Source organism: Mustela lutreola, chromosome 14 (genome assembly GCF_030435805.1).
Source record: "Mustela lutreola isolate mMusLut2 chromosome 14, mMusLut2.pri, whole genome shotgun sequence".
Classification (NCBI taxonomy): Eukaryota; Metazoa; Chordata; class Mammalia; order Carnivora; family Mustelidae; genus Mustela; species Mustela lutreola.
The window spans coordinates 74946399-74972842 of NC_081303.1; the positions used below are offsets into that span (position 1 = coordinate 74946399).

At 62.2% G+C, this 26444-nt stretch overlaps 1 protein-coding gene across 1 annotated transcript in view; it reads left to right on the forward strand.

The window, feature by feature from the left end:
- The window catches only part of KCNN3 (potassium calcium-activated channel subfamily N member 3), a 116828-nt gene that overhangs the window by 81633 nt on the left and 8751 nt on the right, over positions 1-26444 (forward strand). Inside the window, exons 4-5 of the mRNA XM_059145512.1 lie at positions 15587-15728; positions 21358-21468. Of these exons, the coding sequence (XP_059001495.1) occupies positions 15587-15728; positions 21358-21468 (253 nt within the window). The remainder of the gene's footprint in view (positions 1-15586; positions 15729-21357; positions 21469-26444) is intronic.

Sequence of the window (26444 nt, forward strand, 5' to 3'; positions counted from 1 at the left end):
GGTCGTACGTGTACTTAATGTGACCAGAGTCAGCTTCGACTGGACATGCCCTGGGACGGGGAGCTCACCACCTCCAAAGACAGCTCTGACCTACAAGTACCTTCCTAATGTTGGTTAAAATTAAACTCCTAGTGGTTTATGACTTGGGTCTCAGCTGTTTTTTGCATCAACACAAAAGAAAGTCAAGCAACACAGGTTGGTAGCTAAACCATCCCCATCTGGGCAGATGTGGGCTTGGGCCTTGCTGGGGTGGGTTCTTAGTGGCGGGCAACCCTGTGAGTCAGCCAGCCTTAGGACATCTAGGAAATGGGAGAACTTGCAGAAAGGCCCTCGCAGAGAGCACAGTGCTTAGCACGGTGTGACCCCTGAGGGAAGCAGGCTGGTGTCCCGTCTTCCACTGGGGGCCCGAAATACCGAGAACCTGTCTAATCTTCTTGAAATAAATGGTCCCTGCTCCTTGGACAGGTCCTCCCAGGGCTCTGTTCCCATCAGACTGCTCTTTGCTCATCCTCCTTCCGAGTCATCTGTGTCCCTACCGAGTGGGGACCCCAGACTGAATCCAGTGACCCTCGTGCTAGGCACCCTCCCATCTTTTTTTAAAAGATTTTGTTTATTTGAGAGAGAGAATGAGCCAGGCAAGGGGAAGCAAAAGAGGAAGAAGCAGCCTCCACTGAGCAGGGAGCCTGATGCGGGGCTCAAACCCGGGACCCCAAGATCATGACCTGAGCTGAAGGCGGATGCTCGACCGACTGAGCCACCCAGGCGTCCCTTTATTCTTCCTTTAACGCAGTGTGAGAGCGGCCCATGGGAAGGGCCCAGGCCCCCAGAACAGGCTCTCCGGGCTGGGAACTGTGGAGGGAGATCCAGGGTGGCACATCCCTGCTCAGGGCTTGCACTTTTGACAGCCCCGCTGCCTGGCGTGGCCCACCACGGGACAGGAGCCACGGGTGAGGTCAATGCCAGAAGGCTCTCGATGTCCAGATGCTCGTGTCCTGCTCCAGCTTTAGCGAGGGCTGGGGGTCTAGACTGGGTGCCCACCTCTCTGCCTCGGCTCTTCCTTGGATAAATGCAATAGTTTATCCAGCCAACGGCCTGAGCACTGGGTGCTGAGCTCTCCTCCCCGGCTCTTGGGACCTTCCTTCCAGTTCGTCCTCCACCCGCTCTATGTCCCTGAACTGGGCTTGCTACGTCTCGGCCACCCCCAGGAACATATCTATCCCCCCACCCCAAACACATGTGCGGCGCCTCCCAGGCCCCTCCCCTGAGCGGTGATGCTCTATTGTGAACGTTTGCTACATTGTAATGATATTAATCACAACGAGTCCAGCCGCTCACAAGGCACTGTGTCGGGGTTAAATACACTCCGAAAATAAGACAGGGCTCCTTCCTCATGGAGAGTCTATGGGGAAAACTGATAGAAACCAATAAGCGATTGCAGGTCTCTCCTGCGTACTGCAAAGGAGTTAAACACAAGGTCGCAATGACCTTTTTTGGTAAGTAGTGGGGTTGGAGAGTGAGCCTACTCAGCTGGGACCTCCCTGGAAAGTCATTCTAGGGAGGGTGTGTGTCCACTGGCACCTGAGGAGCCATTTATGGACCATGGGGGTGAGCTTTCCAAGAGGAGGGAATGGTATGTGCAAAGGCCCTGGGCTGGCGAAGGCTGTAGAGTGTGGAGTCACCTGAAGGACAGGAAAAGGACCAGCATGTGGCTGCGGCAAGGCCTGGGCCACAGAGGCGGGAGGCCCGTGGGTGGGGGTGGGGAACCGGGTGTGTTAAGGGATTGTAGCCAAGGGCTCTGGGAGCTTCTGAAAATGCTTAGCTAGAAGGTCCGGCTCATTCTAAGAGTGGCACCTCTAGGCAGAAAACCCGCTGGGGAAGAGGCCCCGGGGAGAAGAGCTCCACGCCGCCGCGGCCCGGACAGGAGGCAGGCGAGTGCTCCAGGACCTCCTGACTGTGTCACGGTGAATCACAGGCATTTTCTCATGTGCTGTCTCGGACTTCAAGTCTCCATTCAGAATCATCAGGCTGCCTCTAATTTCTCTCTGCTAGTCTGTGTTTGTCTTCTTTTTCTCAAGAGCTTTCTCAGTGCTAGCTTTTGGCAGCAAGGGACAGGAAATCCAAAATAATAGAAGTCTCTTTGTTATGCAGAAGAGGACTGGACAGGGTCAGTCAGAGCCCGTAGCCGTGCTCCAGAGCATCAGGAACCCAGGCTCCTTCTCTCCTGTGGCCCTGCCAGCCTTGGTTCATGGTTCTTCCTCAGAGCTCAAGAAGGCTACAGGAGCTCCGGCCATCTCATCTACCGCCTACACTGCCAGAGGGAGGAAGGGACCAAATCAGAGTGCTTTCTCTTTAAAGACGTTTCCTGGAAGTAACGTAGGTCATTTTCATTTGCCTTCACTGGTCAGTTCCCGGGATGGAAAATAGTCCGTGTTATGAACCACCGCTGCTCGTTCCTGGGTTCTTTTACTGCTGAAGACGGGGAGGAGGGCCGTTGGGCCATTAGTATCTTGAAACCGTCCACCAGCCCTGCCCCCAGGCCGCGCTCCGTCCAGCTCTATTCAGGCGCTGAGCCCTGCGGTTCTTATTCTGTGATATCCGTGTGTAGCGTCTCCTCCGGCCCGTCCCTGAGCAGAGCTCGGCCGCCGCAGGCGGGACTGTCAGAGTAAGTGCTCGGGCTTCAGACCGTACTCCCCCGGGTAGGTCCTGTTACCCCCAGAAACTTCTGCCGCTCCCCCTCGGAGATGAGTCCACACCCCCCGCGTCCGCGGCAGGCAGTCCGGCCGTCGTCCACCTTGACGAAACCGGCGTGGTTCCGTTTCGTAACGTTAGTGACACTCGCAGCAGCACCTCGCGATGCTAAACGCACGGCTCCTTGTGTGCGGGACAGAAGGTGGCGGCCCCCGAGCCAGAAAGCTCAGACTCGCAGCCGGGCTTGACCGTGGCCCTCGCTGTGGGGCCACGGGCGAGGCACGTCCCCTCCGTTAACTAAGACAAGTGCCTGGGCCTGGAGCCGGATCCGGACAGGCGGGGTGGTTTCTGTCCCCGCTCTCATGCCTCCCACCTGCGGGTTGGAACTGCAGCGCCCCCCGCCCCAGAGGGTTATGAAGCGTGAAAGCTGGGGAGCCCAAAAACTGCAGGTCCCAGCGGCCCTGGGGGGGAGCAGAGTCCCCATTTCAGAGGTTAGGGCCTGGCAGCTCAACCAGGCTCTGTGACCCGTCCTGTGCCCCGACTTGCGGGGTGGTGGAGACCTGGGACCTTGCGGTCCTGAGGGCCTGCTGCACAGCTCTCGAGTGTCCGTAAAATTAGGGGCTTGTCTGCTGTGACCACGTTGGGGCCAGGGGAGAAAGAGCAGAATGTGAAAAGTTCTTTCTCAGTTTGGGCTGTGAAGTGGCTTTGGAGTTTGGGTGAAGCCACGCTCTCTGGGACCTGGGCGAGGGGAGGCTGGTACTCCTGGAACGCTGGTTCTCGTGGGAAGCCGCGTCCTGTAGGCAGGCCCGGGGCCCGTCGCCTCGAGTGCCGCACGTCGGCTCGGGGGTGGGGTGTGCTGGAGACCGGCTGACATTTTTTGAGAACGTGTGTGTCAGAATTAATAGAGCAAACACTTACACTGTCGCACTTCCGGAGTTCATAAACGTGAGTGTAGTTAACCGGGTGGAGATGTATAATTATTTTGTCAAGCTTAACACACAAAACCGCCCCCACTTAGTTACCAGCATCCTTAATTTGTTTTGTTCCTGTTTATAATTTAAACCGTGGCTTTTATTTAGGGATAAATGTGTCTTGAGGCTTTTCATTAGTTTAGAAATTAGACGGTACCGTCCCGAGGTTGCCAGACTATTCCTGTGGCCGCCCCGGGCCAGCTTCAGGGCTACGGGGCTGGGGGGGGACGGAGACCCCCTTCACAGGTGCTGGCTCCTCACAGCCGGCAGCCTGTTCGAGGCCGGCTGGAAGCTTCCGTAGTGCTCTCTCTGGCCCAGAAGGAAGGACGGGCCCAGGGCCCTGCCGGGCCTTGCTCACCACCGTGTCCTCGTGCGAGGTTCTCACTCTGTGGCTCTCCCCGGGCAGGAGGTGGGTGTGCAAGAGAGCGCCCCGCGGGAGGAGAGGAAGGAAGTACAGCTGTCCCTCTGTCACAGCTGGGGCCGGCTCCTGGGTCCTCCTGACCTCCCTCCGGGTCCCTTGGTGGCTGGGCAGCCACAACCTGGCCCTCCCTGACCCACTTGGGACTCCAAGGCTCCAGAGCCCAAGGCCACTCCAGCTAACAAGTGAACAAACCTGTGTTTGGGTGACAAGGAGGACAGTGCCGACCCTCGTTTGGGGACAGTTGTGTCTCCCGGAGAGTCTGTGGAGGGTCGGGCCATCGCCCAGGGTGCGTGAATTAGAATCGCTGGCCAGGTAGACACAGAAGCCGGTGGGGGGTGGGGGTTTGGCCACAGGAACCATCCCCATCAGTAGCCCCGGGATCTGATCCCAAAATAACCAGATAGAGGAGGCCTTCCGTCTCCTTGTGGTCTCTGCTCGGTCCCAGCGAGGCAGCTTCTCCTGCTGCCGGCTCCGCGGGCGCCCGCCTCCGTGCTGCGTCCAGAGCAGGGTCAGAGGTGGGTTGGAGTTTCCCGGCTGGTTTGTTGCCCGGCAACGCAGGAGGAGCGGCTTTTGTGATCCTGTGCCCGGGCAAGGAGCGGGGCTGGGCGCCGGGAGGAAGGAGCCAGGGCCTTGGGGCCTCACTGGGTGTGGGGAGGAGTGGGGGAGAGTGGCCCGGGCTGGCCTGAGGCTCAGCCTCTCCCGCCTTCCTGCAGGAAGCTGCTACGTTCAAGGGTGGAAGGTGTGGGAGAGGCCAGAGCCGCTCCAGGCTGCGCTGCAGCTCCGGGGCAGGGTGGGGGGCGCAGGATCAAGGCCACCCCACTGCGTTGACCCCCTTACGGGATGCCAAAGGCCACCTGTCCCTGAAAACACCTGGCATCCGATGTGCGCTCAGTGCCCGGCTGCAAGCTCCCCAGAGCCTGGGCAGGAGGGGGTTGCAGGGGGCAGAGTGTGATCAAAGACCCCCCGACCGTAGAGCCGGAAGGGGCTGTGCAGCTCGCTCAGCTGCGTTCTCCCGTGTGACGGATGAGGACACCCGGGCCCAGAGGAGAGAAGTGAGCTGCCCAGAGCCCACAGAGAATCTGGCCCCAGCCGGGGGTCTTTCTCCTAGGGCCGACCACGGGCATACGTGGCAGGTGCCCCGGGCGGAAGGAGGCAGCGGGTGGCGAGGGTCCCCGGGCTCCCTCGCCCCTTCCAGCCCCCAGCTCTTCACCTGAAAGGAGTGAGGTTCGCCATGGGGGAGGTGACCCCAGGCCTTTGTGACTCGCAGGGACAGAGACGACCCAACAGGCAAAGCGCCTCTTGCCCAGGTCCTCCCCGTGAGTCCCTGTCTCTCCCTTCCTGAGACAGTCCTGGGGCTCTGGGCTAACGGGCCCCAGGAGAAGCCCATTCCGTGACATCTGTCACCAAGACTGCCGGGAGTCCGCGTCTTCCCTATGTGGCCCGTTAGCGGCGGGGCCAGGGGCCGCAGCTCTCTGTCCCGTGTGCACGTGGACCGAGGCGGCGCCCTCACAGCCTGCAGCCCGGGGCCGAGGCCCCCTCAGTTCACAGAAGAGCAGACGGACGACCAGAGGGTCGTCCCCTCTGTTGCTGTGGGAGGGGAGGTGGGGCCCGCCCGGGGTCGGGTGCGTGCCCGCTGACTCCACTCCTCCAGTCCACCGGATTTCTGATGTGTTCCAGGACTTTCCATCTAATCGTGTCAGCCGAGGTCTGGGTGGTTTGGCTGAGGCACAGATGGGCTTGGACCGGCCCCTGAGACCCAGCCTCCCTCAGACTGGTCACTCTTGCAGCCAGAGCCCACCTCCAGAAGTCCAAGCACATGTGCCACCGGCGTGCCCTGGCTATTGGAAAGAGGTTAGAGACAGCCACACTGCGCGCGTCAGCGGCTAGAGGCAGCCACACTGCGCGCGTCAGCGGCTAGAGGCAGCCACACTGCGCGCGTCAGCAGCTAGAGGCAGCCACACTGCGCGCGTCAGCAGCTAGAGGCAGCCACACTACGCGCGTCAGCAGCCGGCGGTCCGGAGAGTCCTGCAGCCCTGCCCCTCCTCCTCTGGGTACCGGCTCTTCTCCATGGCAGGGGAGGCCGTCCAGGCAGAGCTCCCACGCCCTGCCCTGGAAGCCCCACAGCTCTGGGCATCAGCAACAAGGCAGCTTCTTCCCAGGGCACTTCTTCATGCTCTTCCTCTTTGTCCTTGGTCCCCCGGTGGGCCCCACCTCGCCTTCCACCGTAACACTGCCCAGGCAAGACAGCAGCTCTGCGCCCTCCTCAACAGTTGCTCGCCTGGGGAGCTGCCTGCCCTTAATTCTCTTTGGGAAGCATAACGGAGAGGAGAAACACACCCTTTCTTTTGAGGCTCCAACCAGGACCACCGCCTACACAGCATTGCCCTCCAGGGGGCAGCGTTCACATCGAAGTCTCCATGAGTGGCACTCCTGGAGTTGCCCAGAGTGCAACCTGTCCTGCTGAACAGGGCAGCCCTGGCTCTGGCTTGCTCCCTCATGAGGCCGGCTCATTGCGATACAGATCCAGGATCAGGTACCCACAAAAGGCTGAATCTCTCTGGTCTCTCCGGTCAACCTCTCTGGGCCTTCACTGCCTCCAAGGCCTGACACGGTTGAGGATGGGGCTGCGGAGTCAGCCCGAGCCCAGCTCACTCTTCGGCTCTGCCGTGGTAGGTGTTTGATTCTGTGCAAGTTCCCTGATACGACTGACCCTGAGTTTCCAATTCAAGAAAACAGGAAATGACGTTAGGAATCTCGTTATTGGTAAGATTCACCGAGATAACGCACGTAAAGGTTGGCCCGTGTTGCCCCTGGCCGGCAGCTGACAAGCAGTCGTGATTCTTATTGTCCTGTAACGCAGAGCTGCATCTCCAGCCCTCCCCACCGCACAGAGAGGGTCCCAGAAATAAACTGAGATGAGAAACAGACCGTCTCCACGGTCTTGGAGGAAGGAAATGCTTTACAAGAGTCCGGGCCACTGGGATTCCTGTCTCTGTACGTGAAAAACTAAGAGCTTCCCAGTCAGTGACTGATGGTGGTTGGTCGTCGGGAAGAGCCTCAGCCAGGAGCAAAACAGCTCGCGTGTGTCGGACCGGGTGGGCGGTGCCGAATGAAAACCGGGGGCAGCACCGGCCAGAGGGAAAGCAGAGCCCGGAGAGGGGAGGGCCGTGAGACCGGGTTTCGCCTGGGCTGACGCGGGGCCAAGCAGAAGGGCGAGCCCGGAGAAGGCATCAGACCCCGTGGTGGGAGAGGACACGGAGGGACGGAGAGAGAGGGGGAGGGAGAAGGGGCCGCAGCAGAGGCTCCAGAAGGAACAGTGGATCTGGGGTGGGGGTGGGGAGGCTGGGGTGGGGGCACGGGGGACCCGCCACGCAGGCCCCGAGGGGCTCACGGCTCCCGGGCTCCGCTCATGGGACCCCAGGCGGGTGGCTTGGAGAGCACCTCTTCATCCGCCTGCCTCTCCTCCACCTGGGGGTCCCCTCCCCGCCTTCCCCCGCTCTTCCTGACTCCGGCATGCCCTGTTCTCAGAGAGTCCCCGCCAGGTGCTGCGGGCCGCTCCTGGGCACGCCTATCTCAAGTGAACTTGGCCTTTTTTGCTATCGTGCTGCCTGGCGTCAGCCTCCGTCCCGGGACAGTGCGGTCCATGAGGCAGTGGCCAAGCCCGCGTGTCGCCCGGCTGGTCACAGCTGTCCACTGCAGGGGTGCGTCCGGCCAGCCCCAGACCCGCGCCGCCCGAGCCGGGCCACGACGGACTCTCAGCAGCCCCTGGGAGGGGCTCATGTCACAGACGAAAGGACAGAGGTGCGGAGGGGCCCTCGGCGTTGCCGGGGGACAGCTCACAGCCGGCGGGACGGGGTCGCGCCCCGTGTCCTCTCCTGCGCCACCTCCAAATGCCTCGGGAGAAACGCTTCCCGTGCTACAGCGCTTCTCCAAACACGCCATTTTTCTCTGTTTTCATGCATTTTTATGAAACATTTCCAAATCGGGAAACATGGAAATATTTTTTAATAAGAAGAAAGAAAACATCGCACAGAGACACTGACTCAGCCGGGTTTGCCAGGCGAGCCATCCGGAGCTCCATCTCGGAGCCGCTCGGAGAGGTCGCCGCGCTCCTCTCGGTGATGAAAGTGGCCTGTGCGGTGAGGGCGCCGCCGTCCGCCGGAGAAGCCGGGGAACTTCTCAGCAGAAGAAAGGGAGGCAGAGCCCAGGAAGAGGGCAGTGCCCACCGAGAGGAGCTGAACTTGGCGTCCCTGCTGAGGGATCCCCTCGCAGCCTGTTGAGAGAGGCACCCAGAGGTGGGACGCCAGCCCCCCTGGCCTGCATCTTCCACATTTGGCAAAAACCTGCGGAGAAAACCGCCAGGGGACAGGTGCGTGTCCACATATCTGCAAGGAAAGTCCACACCAAGCTACGTCGACAGAAGGGCAAGGGGCCACGTCCGCTGGGTGGGGAGTCGCAGCTGGCTGGTTGGCGACATCGTGCTTTTTGGTTGGGGGGGTGGTTCTCCCCTTTCAAAACTAACTGGAGACCCTGCACCCACGCCGGCAGATCTTGGGGCTGGAAGTAAGAGATTAGACTTGCCTTGGAAAGATCAGGGGCTATTGCCTTGATTACCAGGCAGAAGGAAGCATCACTCCTTTCCTAAATTCAAAGCCTGCTCTTCAGAACTAGGCCACTGGCTCTCGCGACAAAGCTGAGGTCACAGCGCTCACCCCGGCCTGGCATCCCAGCTGGTGGCCGAGCCGGCAGCCTGGGTCCCTGAGGCCGTTCATCTCACACTTCAAGATGTGTGTAGGGGAAATTGTTTTTAAGAAAAATGTGAGTTCACCTGCAGCCCAGCACGCGGCCCTCCAGCCACTCACCGCCCGGCTGACCCCCGCGTCGGGTTCTCCCACCCCATTAGTGGCTCCCAGAACCCCTTCGGGACTCCAGACTCGGCAGCGATTCCCCTGAAGCTGGGATCACACCCCCAGCCTTCTGAGGGCGTGCGCAGCTAGCAGAGGGGACTGGCGGCCTGGACAAAGGCAGGGGCAGGGCCAGGAGTGAAACCCAGGACTCACAAGAGCCCCTGGTGGGAGCCAGAGGGCCTGGCCCCTCCCACAGGGCCTGAGCAGGTGCCCATCACCTCGCCCACCCGCCCCTGCTCACTGCCGCTGAAGCTCTTCTCCGGGACGCTGCTGTGACCACTCACTCTCCTGTGCTTGTCATGGCTTCAGGATAGAGTTGGGGCAAGAGGCCTGGGCCTGCTGGCCTGTGATGACGACATGGGATCCTTTATTCATTCACTCAACCAACACTGACTGAGTGCTGGAAACACAGCAGCAAACCAAGTACGGAGCCAGGCTGATGTTCTAATGGGGGCCGGACAGTCAGTAAACACAGAACTAGCCCAGAGCTGTTGGGGTGGGGGGGCGCCTTGGTGGGAGGGATGGCCAGGAGGGTCTCTGGGTAAGAGTGGTGCAGGCGGGATGGGGGGGCGAGTTCCAGAGGAGGGTCTGTTTGGAGGAGCCCGAGTGGGAGGGGTCCCAGGGGAGGAGCCCGAGTGGGAGGGGCGAAGAGGCGGTGGTACTCGCGGGGAGGCAGAGTCCCACCGGGTGTGTGTCCGTCTGAGGTTGGCCAAGCCCTTCCGCCCTGATTGCTCCCCACAGCCTCCTTACCCGGTCAGGGAAGACAGGACCCTCCGCGTCCCTAAAGAGGAAACGCTCCGAGACAGTGAAGTGCTTTGTTCCAGGTCGCAAACCCGTTAGGACTGGGAGGGCAGGCGTTGGCTCCCGGTGCGCGCTGGCTCTGCTGCGGCAAGGCCGGGCTTGCACGAGGTGGTGGGGGTCGCCGACCGCCGCTCCGCTCAGCCGGCCCCAGCCGTGCCTCTGGGCCTGTTGCGCAGTTCTCCCCTTTTACCGACAGCGAAACTGAGGACAAGGTCATGCAGATACTAAGGGGCAAACCCAGATTCAAGCCTACACAGTCTGGCCCTCCAGCCCCCGCATTCCGACCATGACACCGAGCAGCCTGAGCTGTCCCACACCGTGCAGGCAGGGCGTGGACGGGGCCAACGCCAGGCGGGCCGGGGTTAGAGGCAGAGAGCTCACTGTGGCTGGGAGGGGCAGGCGAGGTTTGAGCTGGGTCTTGAAGCATCCCTTAGAAGGGTCAGTGAGGACAGGGGCCAGCATGGTGGGAGCAAGGAAAGGGGTTTGCCCACGGTGAGCATGTGGCAGAAAGGGCTGAACAGGAGGCCAGAAGAAGGATCCAAGAAGGATGGTCAGACAGGAGGAAACCAGGACAGCCGGCTCCCGGCAGTGCCAAAGGAGTGGGGCTCTGGGAAGGGAGGCAGCCGTGGTATCAAAGCCCACCAGGAGGTCTAGGTGAGGATCCAAGGGGTCCCTATTACTGGGATTTTTGTTGGAGAACTTAAGTACAGGATCCACAGCTCTGGGGGCGGCTCCGACTGTGTGAAGCTGGACCATGAATGGAGGGTGAAGACAAGGTAGTGCACTTGGCTCGATCCCTGAAAGTCTCCAGCAAACAAACCAGACCCAGGATGAATGGCCATGAAATCACCAAGATCCATGTGGAAAGTCAGGTCACAGCTACTGGCAAGGAGCTGAGTTCTCTTTAATGGCGAGAACGGACTCCAAGTCCAAGGAACCCGGCAGCCAACAGAACTTTACCTGCCGAAGAGAGATTCGCTGAAACGTGCTTCGCTGAATTTCTGAAGCAAGCATCGCTTTCCCGCGGGGACAGGAAAAGCAACAAGCGGGCCACAGTCATTCCACAGATACTTACTGAGCACCTGTTCCGCTTTAGGCTCTGGGAAGGTGTGCAGAAAAGGCTACAGAGGGGAGTATGAAGGAACCACAGGGGCTGACGCGCAGGCTGATGGAACAGAAGAGAGAGCCCCGAAATTGTGTCACTTCTGTGTAAAATCCACATGGCAGGGGTGGGGGTGGGGGGACACTGCTCTTCGTATGGGCCAAGGATGACTGGCTACCTGCTCGAGGGACAGGAAGGCGTAGCCCTACCTCACACCGTACACAAAATTACTTAAAGACTTAAGTGTGAAAGGCAACATTTAGAAACATTTGAAAGTCTCGTATCCGCAGGCAGGCAAGTGTTTCTCTAAAAATAATACGTCACTGGTTACGAGTGACCAGGATGATGAATTCAGCCGCAGAAGAACTTAGAACGTCTATTCATCACATATACTACAAAGAAAATAAAAAGACAGGCACAAAATGGAAAAAGAATTTTCAACACAAAAACTGAGAAAGTTCTTATCTAGAGTATAAAAAGGACTCTTAGAACCAATAAGAAAAAGAGACAAAAACAAAGCAAAGGAAAAATGGACAAAAGTCAGGAACGGTACTTCAGAGAAGAGAAGCAGTGCCCACCTGGGTGGGAAGGCCGCGGGGAGCGTGAGCTCGGGGACAGGGAGCCCGGGCGGAGGAGAAGCGCCGCGGACTCTTCCGTGGGCGGCCGGCGCGGGAGCTCGGTTGGCCTCGCGTCTTCGTGTCTGTGCTTCATAAATGAATTTTATGTGATGTGCATTTTTGGTTTTTTCTCTTCGGCTTGGTTTTACGTCGGCTGTCACAGAAGTTCCTCGAGGTCGCGCTGCAGGGTCTGGGCTTGTGCATTCCTCCCCCTCGCCCCTCTCCAGAGGGGGTTCTCCGCAGCCTCCTGCTCAGTGCGGCCCCTGGTGACCTCCCTGTGTCTAAGTGACATGCGTGTGCTGCTGGTTTTCAAAACTTGTTTTGGTGCCATCGGTCGCTCCCCATGTGGGAGGTGCGAATGTGGCCCCCCTGCCCGCCCCTACCCCCAGGCCTCCTGCCGCCGCCGCCAGCCTTCCCTAACCCCGCTGGCCGTCACCTCCCACCACCGTGTGCCCGACTCCGTTCAAGCTGTGCCTTCCAGAGAGCGGGACGCCTGTCCTGCAGATCTCGTTTGCTCCTGGCAAAGCGCCGCGTCAGCGCACGTGCTCAGCGCCTTTCGTGCATTTGTCCCTAATTCAGCTCCACGTGCTGGCTGTGGTCCAGCCTGTTCTCAGGACTTTCAGGCATATTCAATTTTCTATCAATTTTGTCTTCTTGGAGAAAGGTCCCCCAGGTCCTCTGACCTGCTCGAGCCTGGCACTTGGCCGACATCCAAGGACCCCTGGGTCCCGTCCCCCTGGTTCCCATCTCCTTGGGCTCCTGTACCCCTGGGCCACTGCTCCTCTAGGCCCCTCCCCCTGGGCCCTCCCCCTCCCTGGGTCCCTCACCTGCTCTCCCTCCCCGCTGGCTCAGGAAGCCCCGCAGCACCTCTCCTTCCCCCTGGTGTTCTGAAATTTCACCACGATGTGCCTCAGTGTGAGTCTTTTCATCCACTGCACTGGGGACAGGGGGCCCTTGATCTAGAAACTTATGTCCTTTAGTTCTGGAGATTTTTGTTAATGATTTCTTTAATGTTACTTCTCTCTTCCTCCTCCTCTTTTCCAGTTCTCTTTCTGAAACCATTATCATTCGAATTGGTAGATGGGTTTGGTGATACGCTCATGTTTTCTTCTCTGCCTTTTGGGAGACCCCTCCACTGACCCCCATTCCTTCCAGAAAGACCCCCTTGTCCGGCGTCACCTCGCATCTCCTGGGGCCAGTGTTGTCTCTCTCGCAGTGTTGGTTCTGGACAGGGTCACGCCATGCGCTGCTCCCTACCAACGGTCTGCACGGGATCTGGGACCCCAAGTCTTCCAAGTGTTGCATGATCACCTGTCCCTATCATTTGTTTCGTAATATTAAAAAATGAAAAATGAGAAATTAACAACTATAATAACTATCCTCAAAAAGAAAGACACCTTTTCCTCCCTGGTCCTTAAAGAAAAAGATGGTTCTCTGAAAAATTGTCTGTTGAAGAAAATGGCATGACGCGAACGTGATTTGTGGCACGTGGAAACCACTGTAAAGTTGTCAGTAGTTTTGGAAACAGCTTCTCCTCTCCGGCCCCTGCACCACAGCCCGTCGCCTCCCGCGCAGTGAGCCTCAAGCCTCTCTCCCCATGACGGGGACAGTGGGTGTCTTCGTGCCCACCCCCCAGAGGGGACAGCCCTCGGGTCTAAGAAGTGAGCAGTGAGGGGCATCCCCGAGAACCGCTTTTGTCCCCGCGCTCACGATGACCGCCGGTGAGGTTGTGCGTGTGAACGAGAGAGAGGTTCCCGGAAAGGGATTCGGAGCGATGAAACAGTGAATGGGGCGTCAGGTGACAACAAGACGCCTGCCTGTTGCGGACGCCCCCTCTGAGCTCTTCTTTCTTTCTCTCGGAGGCCGCTCACGTGGGGCCGCTGAACCCCAGGGACACTAGGTTAAGCCTCGGGTTTGCAAGGAGAGGGACACTGTGCGGACCGCGCGCAGCAGGACCAGGAACGCGAGCAGAGACAGGCTACGGATTCGTCCCGGAGCCGTGGTCGGCGGCCGCCTGGGTCCCCTGCAGCTCCCCGTCGCTTCTCGGGCACCTGCAGACGTTCCAGCAGGTCCGTGTGGGGCCCGCCCGCCATCACCACTGCTGCAGGCGGCTGGGACGAGCCTTCCCCGATACCCAGTGCCCCGTGTCCCTGCTGTGTCATGAATCGGCTCCTTCCTCCCCGTATCAGGCAGCTCTGCAAGGGCGGACGCCTGTTCGCTCCCCGGTCGGCACCCGCCTCCTCCGTCTCTCGGTAGATGCTTCCTGGACGGAGGCACCTGCCCTCGGCAGCGACTGGACGGCCCGCGTGCTGGGGCGGGCTCTGGGCGGGCGGCGGGGCGCTGCGCAGGTGAGGCCCCGGGGGGCCAGTCCTAGCAGCAGATGAGTTTGGTCACTTATCGCAGGCTGGAGCCCCTTGAAGGGGAACTGGGGCTTGAAGCCGGGTGAGCAGAGCCAATGGCCACAGGCTCACGTCCTCTCTGTCCTGTGCCCCAACCTTGCCGTCCGCAGACCTGACGGGAGACGTCTTCAGGACGAGCCGATGACCCACATTTGTGTCTGTGTTGCGGGCTTGCCGCGTGGGGCTTCTCTACGTGCGCCCCCACAGTCTGCCTGCCCTGAGTCTGGCCGCGTCACAGACCCCGAAGCCCACCCCTTCCCCGGAGGATTCCACACGGCAGCTCGGTGCAGGCGCCAGAGTGGGGGTCTGCCCCCGCGCCCTCCCCGCCCCAGAGCAGCCCACAGGAACAGAAGGGACGGGCCGAGGGGAGGGGAGGGGTGGCCCCTGGCACGGGAGCAGGGCACCCTCTGTCTTGAGTGTCCAGGTGGCAGCACCAGCCGGCACCACTCCTGCGGGGCGCGACAGGCACACACAGGAGGAGGCGGCAGCCAACCAGGGGAGGGCAGGTGGGCGTCCTGGAGACCAGGGCGTGCGTGCCCCGCGCGGACGGCTCTGAGGCTAATGTGCACATCTCTGCTTGCTGGTCCAGGCGTCGGGCTGGGGCTGGACATCCCGTCACCGGTGCTCGCCCTGGAGTCGGTGCGGGCTGGTGGGTGACAAAGGCTGTCACCTGCGCCTTCCACCTGCTTCGCACCTGCTGCCTCCCCTCTGTGGTGTGGGGTCAGGCAGATCCTGCTAGCAAACGTTCAGAGAAGGGATCCACCTTCACCTGCCCTGCCGCCCCGGGGCCAGCCCCGCCCACCTGCCACACGCAGGCCCAGCCCCTGCGGTCCCTCTGTCTGAGACCCCACCTCCCAGCTGCCTGGCAACCAGCCTCTATCTAGCCTGCCCAGCCTGCGGCTCGCATCAAGGGCACTGCCCTTTCCTGCTGGAGAGGCGCCTTGCCCACCCGCTTCTGTGCATGTCTGCCTCCTCGCCAGCCCTCCCCGAGCTCCGAGCCCCAGGGGCAGGGGCTGTATCTGGACGGCAGCAGGGTCCCTGCACGGCAGCACTGGCGCGGAGCCTGGCACTCAGCGGGCTGGGTGTCTGGGGTGAGGGGAGCAGCGAAAGGACACCCCGGGCTGTGAACGGGGCAATACCATTCCAGTGGGTGCCTCCCCAGGCGGGCAGCCCAGAGCCCCGTCCAGCTCCACAGGGAGAAGCCAGCACCCCCACAGACGGCCCAAGAGCCCCCACGGCGACAGCCTCCCTCTCCGCCCTGGGCAGGTGCCCCTTCTCTGGGATCCCTCAGCATTCTTACAGGAAACTGCTAGACGTGTTGGTGATTTATTTTTTACATTCTCCCTGTTCTGGGGCCTGTGATTTCTGATCAGTCACGTCTACGCACACTCAGGCGGTCGCTAGGAAAAGAACTTTATTCCCGCATGATTTCATCCAGAGTTGTTTGAGCAGCTCCGAGAGGGCGTCTGCAGCACGGAGCACCTCTGGGGCAAGCCGGCAGTGGGTGGGGGCCCGGGCTGCGTCAGGCACTGGGTGGGCAGAGTCGTGGCGCCTTCAGTCCCCGGCACCCGCCATCTCCACCTTGGCACAGACCCGTTTCGTTCCCGGTCCGGGTGCGCCTGCAGCCGTTACCCCGGGGCCTGCGGTTCCATCCACTGAGCCCTGTCTCTCCCTCGGCAGGTACCATGACCAGCAGGACGTGACCAGTAACTTCCTGGGCGCCATGTGGCTCATCTCCATCACATTCCTGTCCATCGGCTATGGGGACATGGTACCCCACACATACTGCGGGAAAGGCGTCTGTCTTCTCACCGGCATCATGGTGAGTGCCTCCCCCTCCCAGCTCCCCCCCAGGCGCCGCCCCCCCCCCCCCCCGCCCCGGCTCCCCCTTCCCCCGGCTCCCGCTCCCAGGGAGCTGCACAGAGCAGAGCCTTCCTGGCAGCTCAGGGGGTCTGCCGGCAGGTTCCGCACGCTCGCGCTGCGCGGTGGGGAGGGCAGGTCCGCCTTCCGTTCCTAAAACAGGAACCCTCCCCCGTTCTGGATAGTTAATGGCCTCTTCAGGGCCCCCCAAAACAGGCTGGGCAACACTGGCCTGCCTGACCCTGCACCCCCACCTGTGTAAGCTCCCCACAGTAAGCCTCAGGGCTTGCACTGGCCTGTCCCCCTCCTGCCCTAGGGCCCCACAGACTTAGGTCTGAGAAAGCTAAGCTGGACGTCCCGGCGGGGGTGCTGGGCAGGGCCCTGGGCCTGGAGCCGCTGGTAGAGCAGGGACGGAAGGCCTGCCCTGTGCTCCTGACGGGCTGCCTGGCAGTGAGGGTGAGCACCAACGCCGTCTCCAGCGAGGAGCCATGGGCCGCCGCGCCTACCGCTTCTCCTGCGCCGACCCGATGACGCGAGGCTGGGCCTTGCTGTCTGTAGGGCAGCCACCCCCTGGGGACCCCGAGGCCCAGAGGAGAACGTCCGCGGTGAAGCCAGGGGTGGCTGGGGTGGGGTGTGGGGGCGCATGGGTCCTCCGCTCAACTCTAGGTGCCCTGTGGGGGTCACAGTCCCCCCAGGGGAGCCCCTCCACAACCCGCACACTTGGGTGAAAGTCTTTGCTGTTGGTGCCTCTCAGGTTTTCCCCTGGGGAGGGAGCCGTTTCTTTCTGCAGCAAAAAGGGCACTAAATTCTACCTGGGGGGGCTTGCCCCCCGCCCCACCCCTGCAGCCCGGGGCCCTTTTGGCACTGACCTCAGGGACAAGGCCGGAGTGTGGGCCCCTCAGAGCAGAGGAGGCCCTAGGGTCGGGGCCAGAGCAGGAGGGCCCAGCCCTGCTGGGACACAGCTGTGCCGTCTGCCCCCTGACAGCCCCCCACGAAGCCAGCGGGCTGGGTGCAGCAGCCGAGCGGTGGGCGGGGGGGGGGGGGGGGGCGGGACGTCCTGGGTGAGTGGAAGGCCCCAGCACGAAGGCTTCCGTCCATCCGGAGCGTCAGGAGCGGCCTGTCTGTCTGCCAGGGCTCCAGCAGCCACCAGGATCCAGGCAATGACCCCTCCAGAAAGTTGTGAAATGCTGCCCCAAGGCCAAAGTCCGCCTGTCTCAGCGGCTCCCGGACAGGCTCTGTGGCTGGGGCAGCCAGAGAGCGGATGAGCCCCGCGGAGAGCACGACCCCTCGGCTGCCAGCTGCACCCCCGGGTGTCTGCCCCGTCTCTGGGCTCTGGGCCTGTGCTAGGACTGAGCCTCCGGCAGGCGGGACCAGCCCCACCCCTGCTCCCTGGGGGCGGGCCCAGCACGGGTTTGCTCCCCCGGTGGCCCGTGGCCCAGGCTGTTCTCCCGGCCTGAGCTGTGGCCACCGCGAGAGGGTGCACCCTCCCGCGCTAAGAACACAGCACAGGCCCTTCATCTTCTCTTTTGCCTAAAATGCGCACCTCACCTCTCCGTGTTCAGGGGCCGCGTGTTCACTGCCCGTGTTTCCCCCACAGCCGGTGCACGACCCCCTCGGGGCGGCCCCAGTGAGGAACCTGGTGGCGTGTCTTCCTCCCTCATCTCTCTCTCTCTCTTTCTTTCAAGATTTTATCTGTTTCTTTGACAGAGAGAGGCACAGTGAGAGGGAGCACAAGCAGGGGGAGTGGGAGAGGGAGAAGCCGGCTTCCCGCCGAGCAGGGAGCTGGATGCGGGGCTCGATCCCAGGACCCCAGGTCCGTGACTTGAGCTGAAGGCAGCGCCCCTGGTGGCATTTTTCTCACAAACGGGGCTCTTCTCGCTGAGTCATTCTTGCCTGGGTTTCGGGGAGCTGCCCTCCCCCCGCCCCCTCCCCCGCCTCCCGCCGCCCCTCGGAAGCTCACAGCCAAGCCCGCACTCCAGGTAGGGCTCCCCGTGCGGTTGCCATGGACACCGCGGCCGGCTCGGCTGCCCGTGGGGAGGGAGGGATCTGTGTGCGGGGCTGTAAATAGTCTTAATCATGGTTTTCTCCGGCAGCCCCAGAAACGGTGTAATTATCAACCATTAGGCAGGGTTTGTGATCGTCTGAGCAACTTGACATTGTTGGCCCAGACCTGGTGTATCCGAGGGGTTTCGGCCACAGAAGCTGATGGGTCAAAACACGCATCTTTCCCTGAAGAATGTCATGGCGCGACAGAGAAAGCTGTCGATATTCAGCCTCCAGAGCCAGACGTGGCCACACCCTTCGGCCGGCCCGTGGAGGTTTTCCTGCTCCGCATCTGGGAGCTCATGGGGTCTCCAGGACCGCCTGCTGAGAGCCCCATGTCAGGACGGCTAACTCGCACTCGCTCTACGGACCCTCCCTGAGCTGGGGACAAACAGACAGAGCTGCGGGCTGTGTGCGGGGGAGGGGGGACCTGAGCCCCCTACCCACTGCCCCCCACCGCGGCCTCGGGAGAGATGCTCTCTTGGCCGCAAAGGGAACGTGGGGGCAGGTTCTGAGTCACTGTTTGGAGGCTCAGCAGGACGTGTCCTTCCAGGCAGGGTGAGAGACCAGCTTCTCCCTGAAACACCTGCTTTCAGACCAGAACTCACGTGGAGCCTGTGGGAGAAACAGAATCCTGCGTGAAACCCAGGCTTCCGTCTGCAACTCGGCCCCATCTCGGAGGCTGGAGAGGAGGGAGGACTGGTGGGGAGGACCCCGCCCGTCCTGGCCAGAGGAGACCCAGGAGCCCAGCTGCTGAGGACTGTGACTCAGGACTGGGCACATTTGAAGGCAAAAGTCCGAGTCATGGAAGTCACGCCAGCAGCTGCTCACCCTCCTCTGTCCCTCGCCGGCTGGCGGGAGTGCGCCAAGGCCTTTGTGCCCGGCTCCTACAGCCTCCCCAGGCGGGGACGCACCCTCCCCACGGGGGTCCCTGCGACCCCGGGGAACGCAGGTGACCAACAGACCACTTACAAGAGAGCGCAGGAGGAGGGGCCGGCTCCAGTAACGTGCCCAGCAGAGAGCCAAAATGGACATGACCTTCTTTTTTCTTTTTTGAAGACTTATTTATTTATTTTAGTGAGGGGGAAGCAGAGAGTCTCGAGCCGACTCCCCTGGGAGCACGGAGCCCGGCTGGGGCTCGGTCTCACCACCTGAGATCAGGACCTGAGCCGAAATCAAGCTGTTCAACCAGCGGAGCCGCCAGGCGCCCCTGGACGGCTACCCTCTGACTCAGCTCCTGCTTCCCTGTTCCTCCTGGCTCAACCGCGCCACCCAGCCTTTCCCTCCTCTCCGGCTCCAGCCCGGCTGGAGTGTCCCGGCTGGTGTCTGCTCCCGCTGGCTCCCTGTACCCTCCCTGCTCCCGTGTCCCCGTCTCTCTCACATACCGTGCAGAGGACCCGCAATCTGACTGCGGCCACTCACCGCTTGCTGGAGGTTGCCCGGGTCTGACCCCCTCTTCGCAAGGAAATGACCAAGTGAGGCTTCATTACAGGCGACTTCTCAAATTACATTTTCTAAAAGAAAAATGAAGTTGAGAGTACTCCTTGTATCTGTTCAGGTTAGACTTTACGGTTAAGAACCCAGTGCCCCCCAGAGAATTAGCCACGAGGGAGTCTTGGCATCTTTAAGTCGAAAGAAATTGAAAACGTAATCCTGTCCACCTCCCGTCTCCATGCAGAAATTTATCTTAGCCGTACAAAATAGGTGGTTCCTTCGTTAAAACACTGGCTTCCAGCGAGAGGCCCCCTGCACTCGCCGGCTGGGCTGGGAGCCACGGCGGGGGCCGGGGACCCTCTCCTGGACCCTGGAGGTCCAGGCTGGTGCGTGACTGCTCGTTTGATGGGATCCCCAGTGCGGCGTGACAAGGGGGGCTTCTCCTTGGCGCCTCTGCCCCCCCGGCTTGTAGGGGCAACTGAAGTGAGCTCTGCTTTCCTGGCCCCAGGGGAGGCGAAGGAGACGCCTCATTTTTAACAGTACGATGCGTCCCTCTGTCCGGGCTTGGAACTCCCCACGGAGGAGAGGGACCGTCCTCTGTCTGGTTGAGGGGAGTGGAGTGCTCCCCTTCCCCCCGGAACAGGGCCTCTAAGCCACGTGCTGCTTTCGGAGGCCTATGTGACAGCTATGGCCCAGGCTGTCCAGTGTCCCCGTGCAGATCTCCTGAGAGTTGGGCATGGTTTTCCGCAAGACACAGATGCCAGGAAACACAGCCGTCCCCGAGCAAGCAAGGAGGCCGAGGGCCGGGAGGGGCTGCCGACACAGACGCTTTCCAGCTCGCTGTGCGGGCGGTGGGTGGTGGACCCCAGGGCCAGGAAGCGGGAGATCATTCGGAGGGCTGGCTGAGGAGCTGCGGGAGGGCGCGCCCCCTTCAGCCAGAGCCCCACGTGGCCGGCCAGCCCCGCCTGTGGCCATCCGCTCTCCCCCAGGGCAGAGCGTTTGAAAACATGCGTCTGGGTGGGTCGCTAAGCCCTTCTGGTAGACTGATGCCAGGTAGGCTGAGGTCTGGTTGGCTGACGTCTGCGAGGCCAATGGGCCGGAAATGTCGTGGACGGAGCCCTTGCGCCCCGGGACCTCCAGGGGCTAAGTCAGGCTCACAGTAACCACAGTCCGAGTTTGGCCTCTAGACGGTCAGACTTTCTTCTCTTCCAATGAGGGAGAGCAGAGCAGTCCCGGCCAGTGTGCAGGGCTGAGCAGGGGCAGGGCAGGGGCAAGGCCAGGGGCGAGGCAGGGGTGACACAGGGCAGGACTGACTGCTGCCCCTGCAAAGGGCTGAGTGTGGGGGAGACCTCTGGGCCCTGAGCTCGCAGGCAGTGGGGTCCAGGGCGTGTGCTTGGCCCATATCTGGAGGCTGCCAGGCTAGTGCCCTGAGGGCCCGCAGAGGGGTTTCTGTGGGACCCCGTGTGCCCCGCAGGATGAGAACATGGCGGGGGGACGTCCTGAGGGCTGCGGCAGGCTCCCCCGAGCCAGGGTCTGGAGCTGTGTGTTCCCACAGTGTCTGCGGCGAGTATCCTGGAAGGTCCCCGGGTCACAGCCAAGTGCAGAGCAAGCCCCGTCCCAGAGCTCGCACACCCACGCCAACCCTGTTCCTGGGGGTGCGGTGTGGTGCGGTGTGGGGTACAGTGTTGGGTGCATGGCTGGAGCTCTGTCACCGGACTCTGGTATCAGCACGGCCTTCTGTCTTCCCGGCCCCCTTCTCTGGAGCCGGTGGTGGGCTTGGATGAGCAGGCCAGAGCCGGGGCTTGGTGTCAGGATCCTTTGCCCCTGCACAGCCTTGCCCGTGAACGTCTGCTGTTTTCCATTCCCCTAACCCTAAGTCCCCCACCCCCGCCACTAGCCGCTGCGGGGCTAGCCGAAGAGGGAGGTCAGCCCGGAGGCTCAGCTGGGAGCAGGGCAGGATCCTCCTTGGCACAGCTGTCAGGGCCCGACCCGCCAGAGACCCCAAGTACCCCCACGCTCCTGGAAGCCCACGGCGGGCCAGCGGCGGGCGGGGGGTGCGGTCTTCCGCCTGCAGCCGCGCCCTCACGAGCTCTCCCCGCTTCTGCCCCCAACAGGGTGCGGGCTGCACCGCCCTGGTGGTGGCCGTGGTGGCCCGCAAGCTGGAGCTCACGAAGGCCGAGAAGCACGTGCACAACTTCATGATGGACACGCAGCTCACCAAGCGGGTAAGTGGCACACGCACCTCGTCGGGGCCTTTGGCCTCGGGGCAGGAGACGGGTCAGGGCCGCGCCTCTCAACGGGGCCGGGACCCAGACCCCTGCGAACGGGTCGCCTTCTGGGCTGCGTCTCCCACCAAATCACCGCACGGTTTGGACCACCTGACAGTGGAATCGCACGTCTGGTGGCGTGTCCACCGCCTCCCCCGATGGCCGGGAACCAGTCACCCGGCGGGAGACGGCATTAGGAAGGGCCGTGGACTCTTGTCTTTCTTTTGTTTGTTTTTTAAGTGTATTTATTTAACTCCTCTCTATATCGAATGTGGGGCTCGAACTTGCGACCCCGAGATAAAGCGTCTCGTCCTCCTCTGACTGAGCCGGCGGGGACCGAGGGAGAGCGGAAAAGTGTTAAAAACGATATTGTATCTAAATCCAATTGTTTTTTTTTTTTTTTTTTTTTAAAGTCTTTAAAGACGCTCATCCCAGCAGAGCCCCCGTTTCTAAATGACGTTCATCGAAGTGTCCTCCGGTCCCCCTTGGGGGCTTCCGGGCAAAGCTTCTCCCTTGTGGTTGAGGACGCACAGGAGCAGGGTCGGGAGCTGAAAGTCTGCCACGGCTGGACTGTCTGAGAAGGGACGGAAACCGGTCCTTCCAGGGCAACAGCCAGACGAGCAGGGCAGGAGCCATTCCGTAATGACTGGGTCGATGGAGGATGCTCTAGAGCTGCAGGCCAGACCGAGGTCAGCTAGAGGATGTCGTGCAAAACTCCTCTTTCTGAGACGAGCATCGGAGCCCGTGCGGGGGCTGGGCCGCTGCGGCCCGTCCTCCAGGCTCAGGACAGGAGTGTGAGGGGCCCCGGAGCGAGCAGGAGCCGGTCTGGGTTTTGAACGTCAGACAGGACACCGTGTGCGGCCGCCGCAGCCGGGAAAGCATCAGCAGCAGCGGAGTCGGAGGCCGAGCGAGAAGGGAGGCCTGGAGGCCAGCGCCATGGCCTCAGCCTCTGCGCTTCCCAGCAGAGCTCTCCGCGGGGCTGCGTGTCGGGTCTTCGGTTCCACGGATCGGATCCCTCAAGGGGGCTCCCAGCTGTGCAGAGTCCCGGGCCCCGGCCGACGTCCAGCCTGGTCGGCGGGCAGGCGCGTGCCCAGGGCGCGGCGAGTCGGAGGTGCAGCAGGAGCAAATGTCACATCCAGATGGCCCTGCGAGGGGCTGTTCCCGTGGCTTCCTGGGTGGGCCTCACCCGGAAGCCGGTGGCCCAGCGGTTCCCTTCGGCCCCACAATACGCACATGCGTCCGGCTCGGCGTGGAGCAAGTTACCAGCCTGACTGGCCTCACCGTGCAGGGGTGACGGCGGGGAGGCAGGGGTGTGAGCGGCCGCTTGTGCCCGTGGCACCTTCCTCAGAGCAGGGAGCCAGTGGCGGGGTCGCGCCTTCTGGTCGGCTTCAGGACATCGGCGCTGCGCGGTACCTCGTGCCGCCGGTGGTCCCTCCGTGTGTCGCTTCGCGGGTCAGACAGAGAGGGAGCCCAGCCAAGGAGAGCCCGCTCCCCCGCGGCGGGAAAGTGGACAGTCTGCCTGCGCCGGACTGCGGAAGGACTGTGCCGTGGTCGCTGATTCTTGTCCTTCAGGAGTAATTCTGTAAATCCTCCTCAAGGCCACTCAGTTTTGAAAAGTAGGGCTGAAAACCAAACAACACGTACGCGGGGCCCGTCCACCAGCGCCAGGCGCCTGTGAACTGAACCCGTCTCACTTTCCTGAGGACTCTTCAGTCCACTCAATGTCCCTTTAATGTCTAGAATCTTCTCCCGGGGAGGAGCCGGCACCGCGAAGGGGCGGCTGCCGCAGAGCCAGGGTTCTTGGAGCCGGCGGCACCGGCCGGCCTGAGGCTTCCAGAGGCTCCTCGCCGAAACCCTGCTGGAAGGAAGGTGCCGGTGAATTTGGCAAGCCCTGGCATCCGCTCCCCGGGGCTGGCGGTGGCCCGGACGTAATCAGAAACCTTCTCGAGGGCAGGCCACCGTGCGTCCCACAGATAAGAGCCACCTATTACGAAAACACAGGCAAACTTAATTCTTCAAATACCTAAGCAAACAGAGAGAGAGAAGAGCTGTGACTTAGTCCTAAAACTACGCAGACGGTTCTAGCTTACGTGTCCTGCCAGGTTTGCTGTCCCAGCACCAGCCTCACGGTGGCCCCGAGAGTCACTCTTGTGTGGGCGAGGAGGGGGCAGGGCCGGCTGGGGGCACCGGGGAGGAGCTCAGGTCCTGGTTCTCCCGAGCCCACGGCCTTCTCGCCACTTGTGTAGCTGGTCGACTCGGCGGCAGTGAGATCCGGACTTAGTGCGACCAGACCTTCCCATGGTGACCTCCCAGGGTCAGGGCCACTGCCATTCCCAGACTATCATTTCTGGCTGCCCTCTGGGCTGGTAGCTAGCAGGTAAAGGCCGCACGGAGAGGCTGTGAGAAGGGTTCCAGCTCCCTGCTTTCCCCCACATGAGCTGCGTGCGCCCGGGTCTCCGTTTTATGGAACTAACCACGCTCATCATCGGATCACCCGCTGGACACCACCCTCTGCTCCGGGGACACCCAGATGGGCACCAGGCGGTTCTTGCCCTCAGAGCCCACCCGCTCTTCTAACCAGCGGGCAGGCTGCCCACGGACGCGTGGCTTCCGCTGCGGCACAGACGGGACATGTTCTGTTTGCCGTGTCGACTGTCCCCGCGGGACCTCGGGCAGGGCCACAGGTGCGCCGCTGGCCGAACACTGCGTGCCCTTCCCGTTGCCGTGGGGTTTCCTGAACGTTACCGATGTGCATTTCCCCACAAGGTCAATGAGTAGGACCAAAACCAAACTCCTGCCTTCCCTTTGCTCGTTGCTTCTCCTCACACCCCTGGTCTCCAGGCCTGGGCGCCCGACAGCACCTGGACTCTTCTCTGCCCTGGGCCCCCGGGCCGAGCAGCTCCCCGGCCTGCTTCCACCTCGCCGAGGCCGTTCCCGCACGCCGGCTGCTCCAGGCCCGCTGCCCGGCACACGGCTCTGTCCCGGGAGTCACTGCCTCCCCCTTCCTGAGCCTCCCTGACCCTAGTCGTCCTGCTCTTTGCTTCCCTGCGGGCCCCTCTGAGGCTCCCAGACTCCGCGATGAGCAAGTCACCCTGTTCAGGACCTTAGTAACCCCCGGACCTACCGATTCACGCTAAAGGAACCTCTTCTTTGGTTACGAGCAGATGCAGAAGTTTTATCGCTATCCTGCTGAAGCGCCTTTTCTTCCAGCTGGATAATCCAACGGTTTTCTCCTCACGGGTCTTCTCTTAAGAATTTATCAAGCAGTTGACAGATCAGCTATCCGTACTAACCCCCAGAAAGGGCCTGTAAAACACCTCGGTCACAGCGCCCTGTCCCAGACAGGTTTGGGACAGGCTGACTTTACGGAGAGGCCTGCAGACACAGCTGCTGGGCCAGAAGGAGTCCAGGGGACAAGGCTCGCAGCCGGACCCCAGCGGGGGTGGCCGGCACGTGGCCTCCAGCCCCAACCCCGTGGGTTTTCCAGAGCAGTGGGCTCCTGGGGACATGGCATGGGGGTTGGGGTCCCAGGCCTGTGGGAGCGAAGAGCCCATTGGCCGGCTCACCCGCAGAGCACCGTGCCGATAGCAGTGCACAGCAGAGCGCCGGCGGTCACCCTGCGCAGGGCCAGGAGCCCCGAACCCCATGTCCCACGGCAGAAGCACTGCCTTCCTGCCCTCCTCACTCCCGGCCCCAAGCTGCCGCCAGCCACGGGGCCCAGCCCAGTTCTGAGCCGGAGAGCAGCAAGCAGAGAAGCCTGAGAAGGGGCACAGGACAGGGCTGGACGGGCCAGGGAGCAGGGGGGAGCGGAGAGGGGACGGGAGGCCGCGGGAGGTCTCTGGGGTCAAGGCGAGCGCACAGAGCAAGGCCCCTGCCCAGTCCTGTCCCTCACCAACGCCTTCAGTCGCGTGTTGAAGGACTGACCCGCAGGTTCTCGGACACGACGCTCAGCTTTCGGATCACCTAAACCCGATCCAGGGCTCCTTGAACCCACTTCTGTCACCCGCTTGCCAGGCCTGATCTGCGCCCTCTCCCTCCCCGGCCTCACCCCAGGGACCTTTCTTCCCTGGAGCCTCATGGGGAGGTGTCCCTGAGGTTTCTGGAAGCGTCTCGTGTCCTCCTGCAGCAGGAGGATGGCCTGAGTCAGCAGCTCAGGGGACAGAGCACTTTCTCCGGCTGCGGTGGGCGCGGGGAGGGCACCCGTGGCGCTGCCAGGAGTGGAAGAGCCCGTGGCCAGTCTCTGTGCGCAGAGGGTCCCCGTGCGGTCACTGCTGTGAGCTGTCTCTTCCCCCGAAGCTCTCGGTCGTGATACTACCTGACCCCAGAGGCCGCGGACGGCCTGGCCGGACGGTGAGCCCCGAGAGCCGAGTACTCCCGCCTCCGAGCGGGGTCTGCGTGCTCGGTGCTCCTGGCTGGGGGAAGGAGCGAGGAAGTGACTGAGTCTCCGGGAGCCGAGTGGCTGGACGGGAGGGGGCGCAGCCCCGTGTGCGGGTTCTCTGGGGGCTGATGAGGCGCTGCACGCGGCCTGGGACGCCGTGAGCGCTCCGTGTGGGCGGCCGCTACCATCACTCGTGCCGCCTCCCTGCGCCGGGCCCAGCCTTGCGTGAAGGTTCACAAGCCCGCGCTCCGGCCGCCCTCAGAGGGGACACGCACTCGGTTCGGGTCTAGAACGCGTGCACCCCAGCAGGCAGTCAGCTCGCGTGAGTACGTGTTTGGGGAGCAGAAGAGCCGGCTCCCGTGTGCAGGCAGGACCGTCGGACAGCAGCCAGCCTCCCTCAGCCCTGCGCGGCCCCTGCCCCCCCCCCCCAGGAGCAGCTTGGGTGCCCCTGCCCACCAGGAGCACTCAGAGGGTGCCCGGGCCCCCACAGGAGCTCAGCGGATCCCAGGAGGGACACGCGACCTCAGCTGCTCCTTCCCCGCTGATGGTCAAGGTC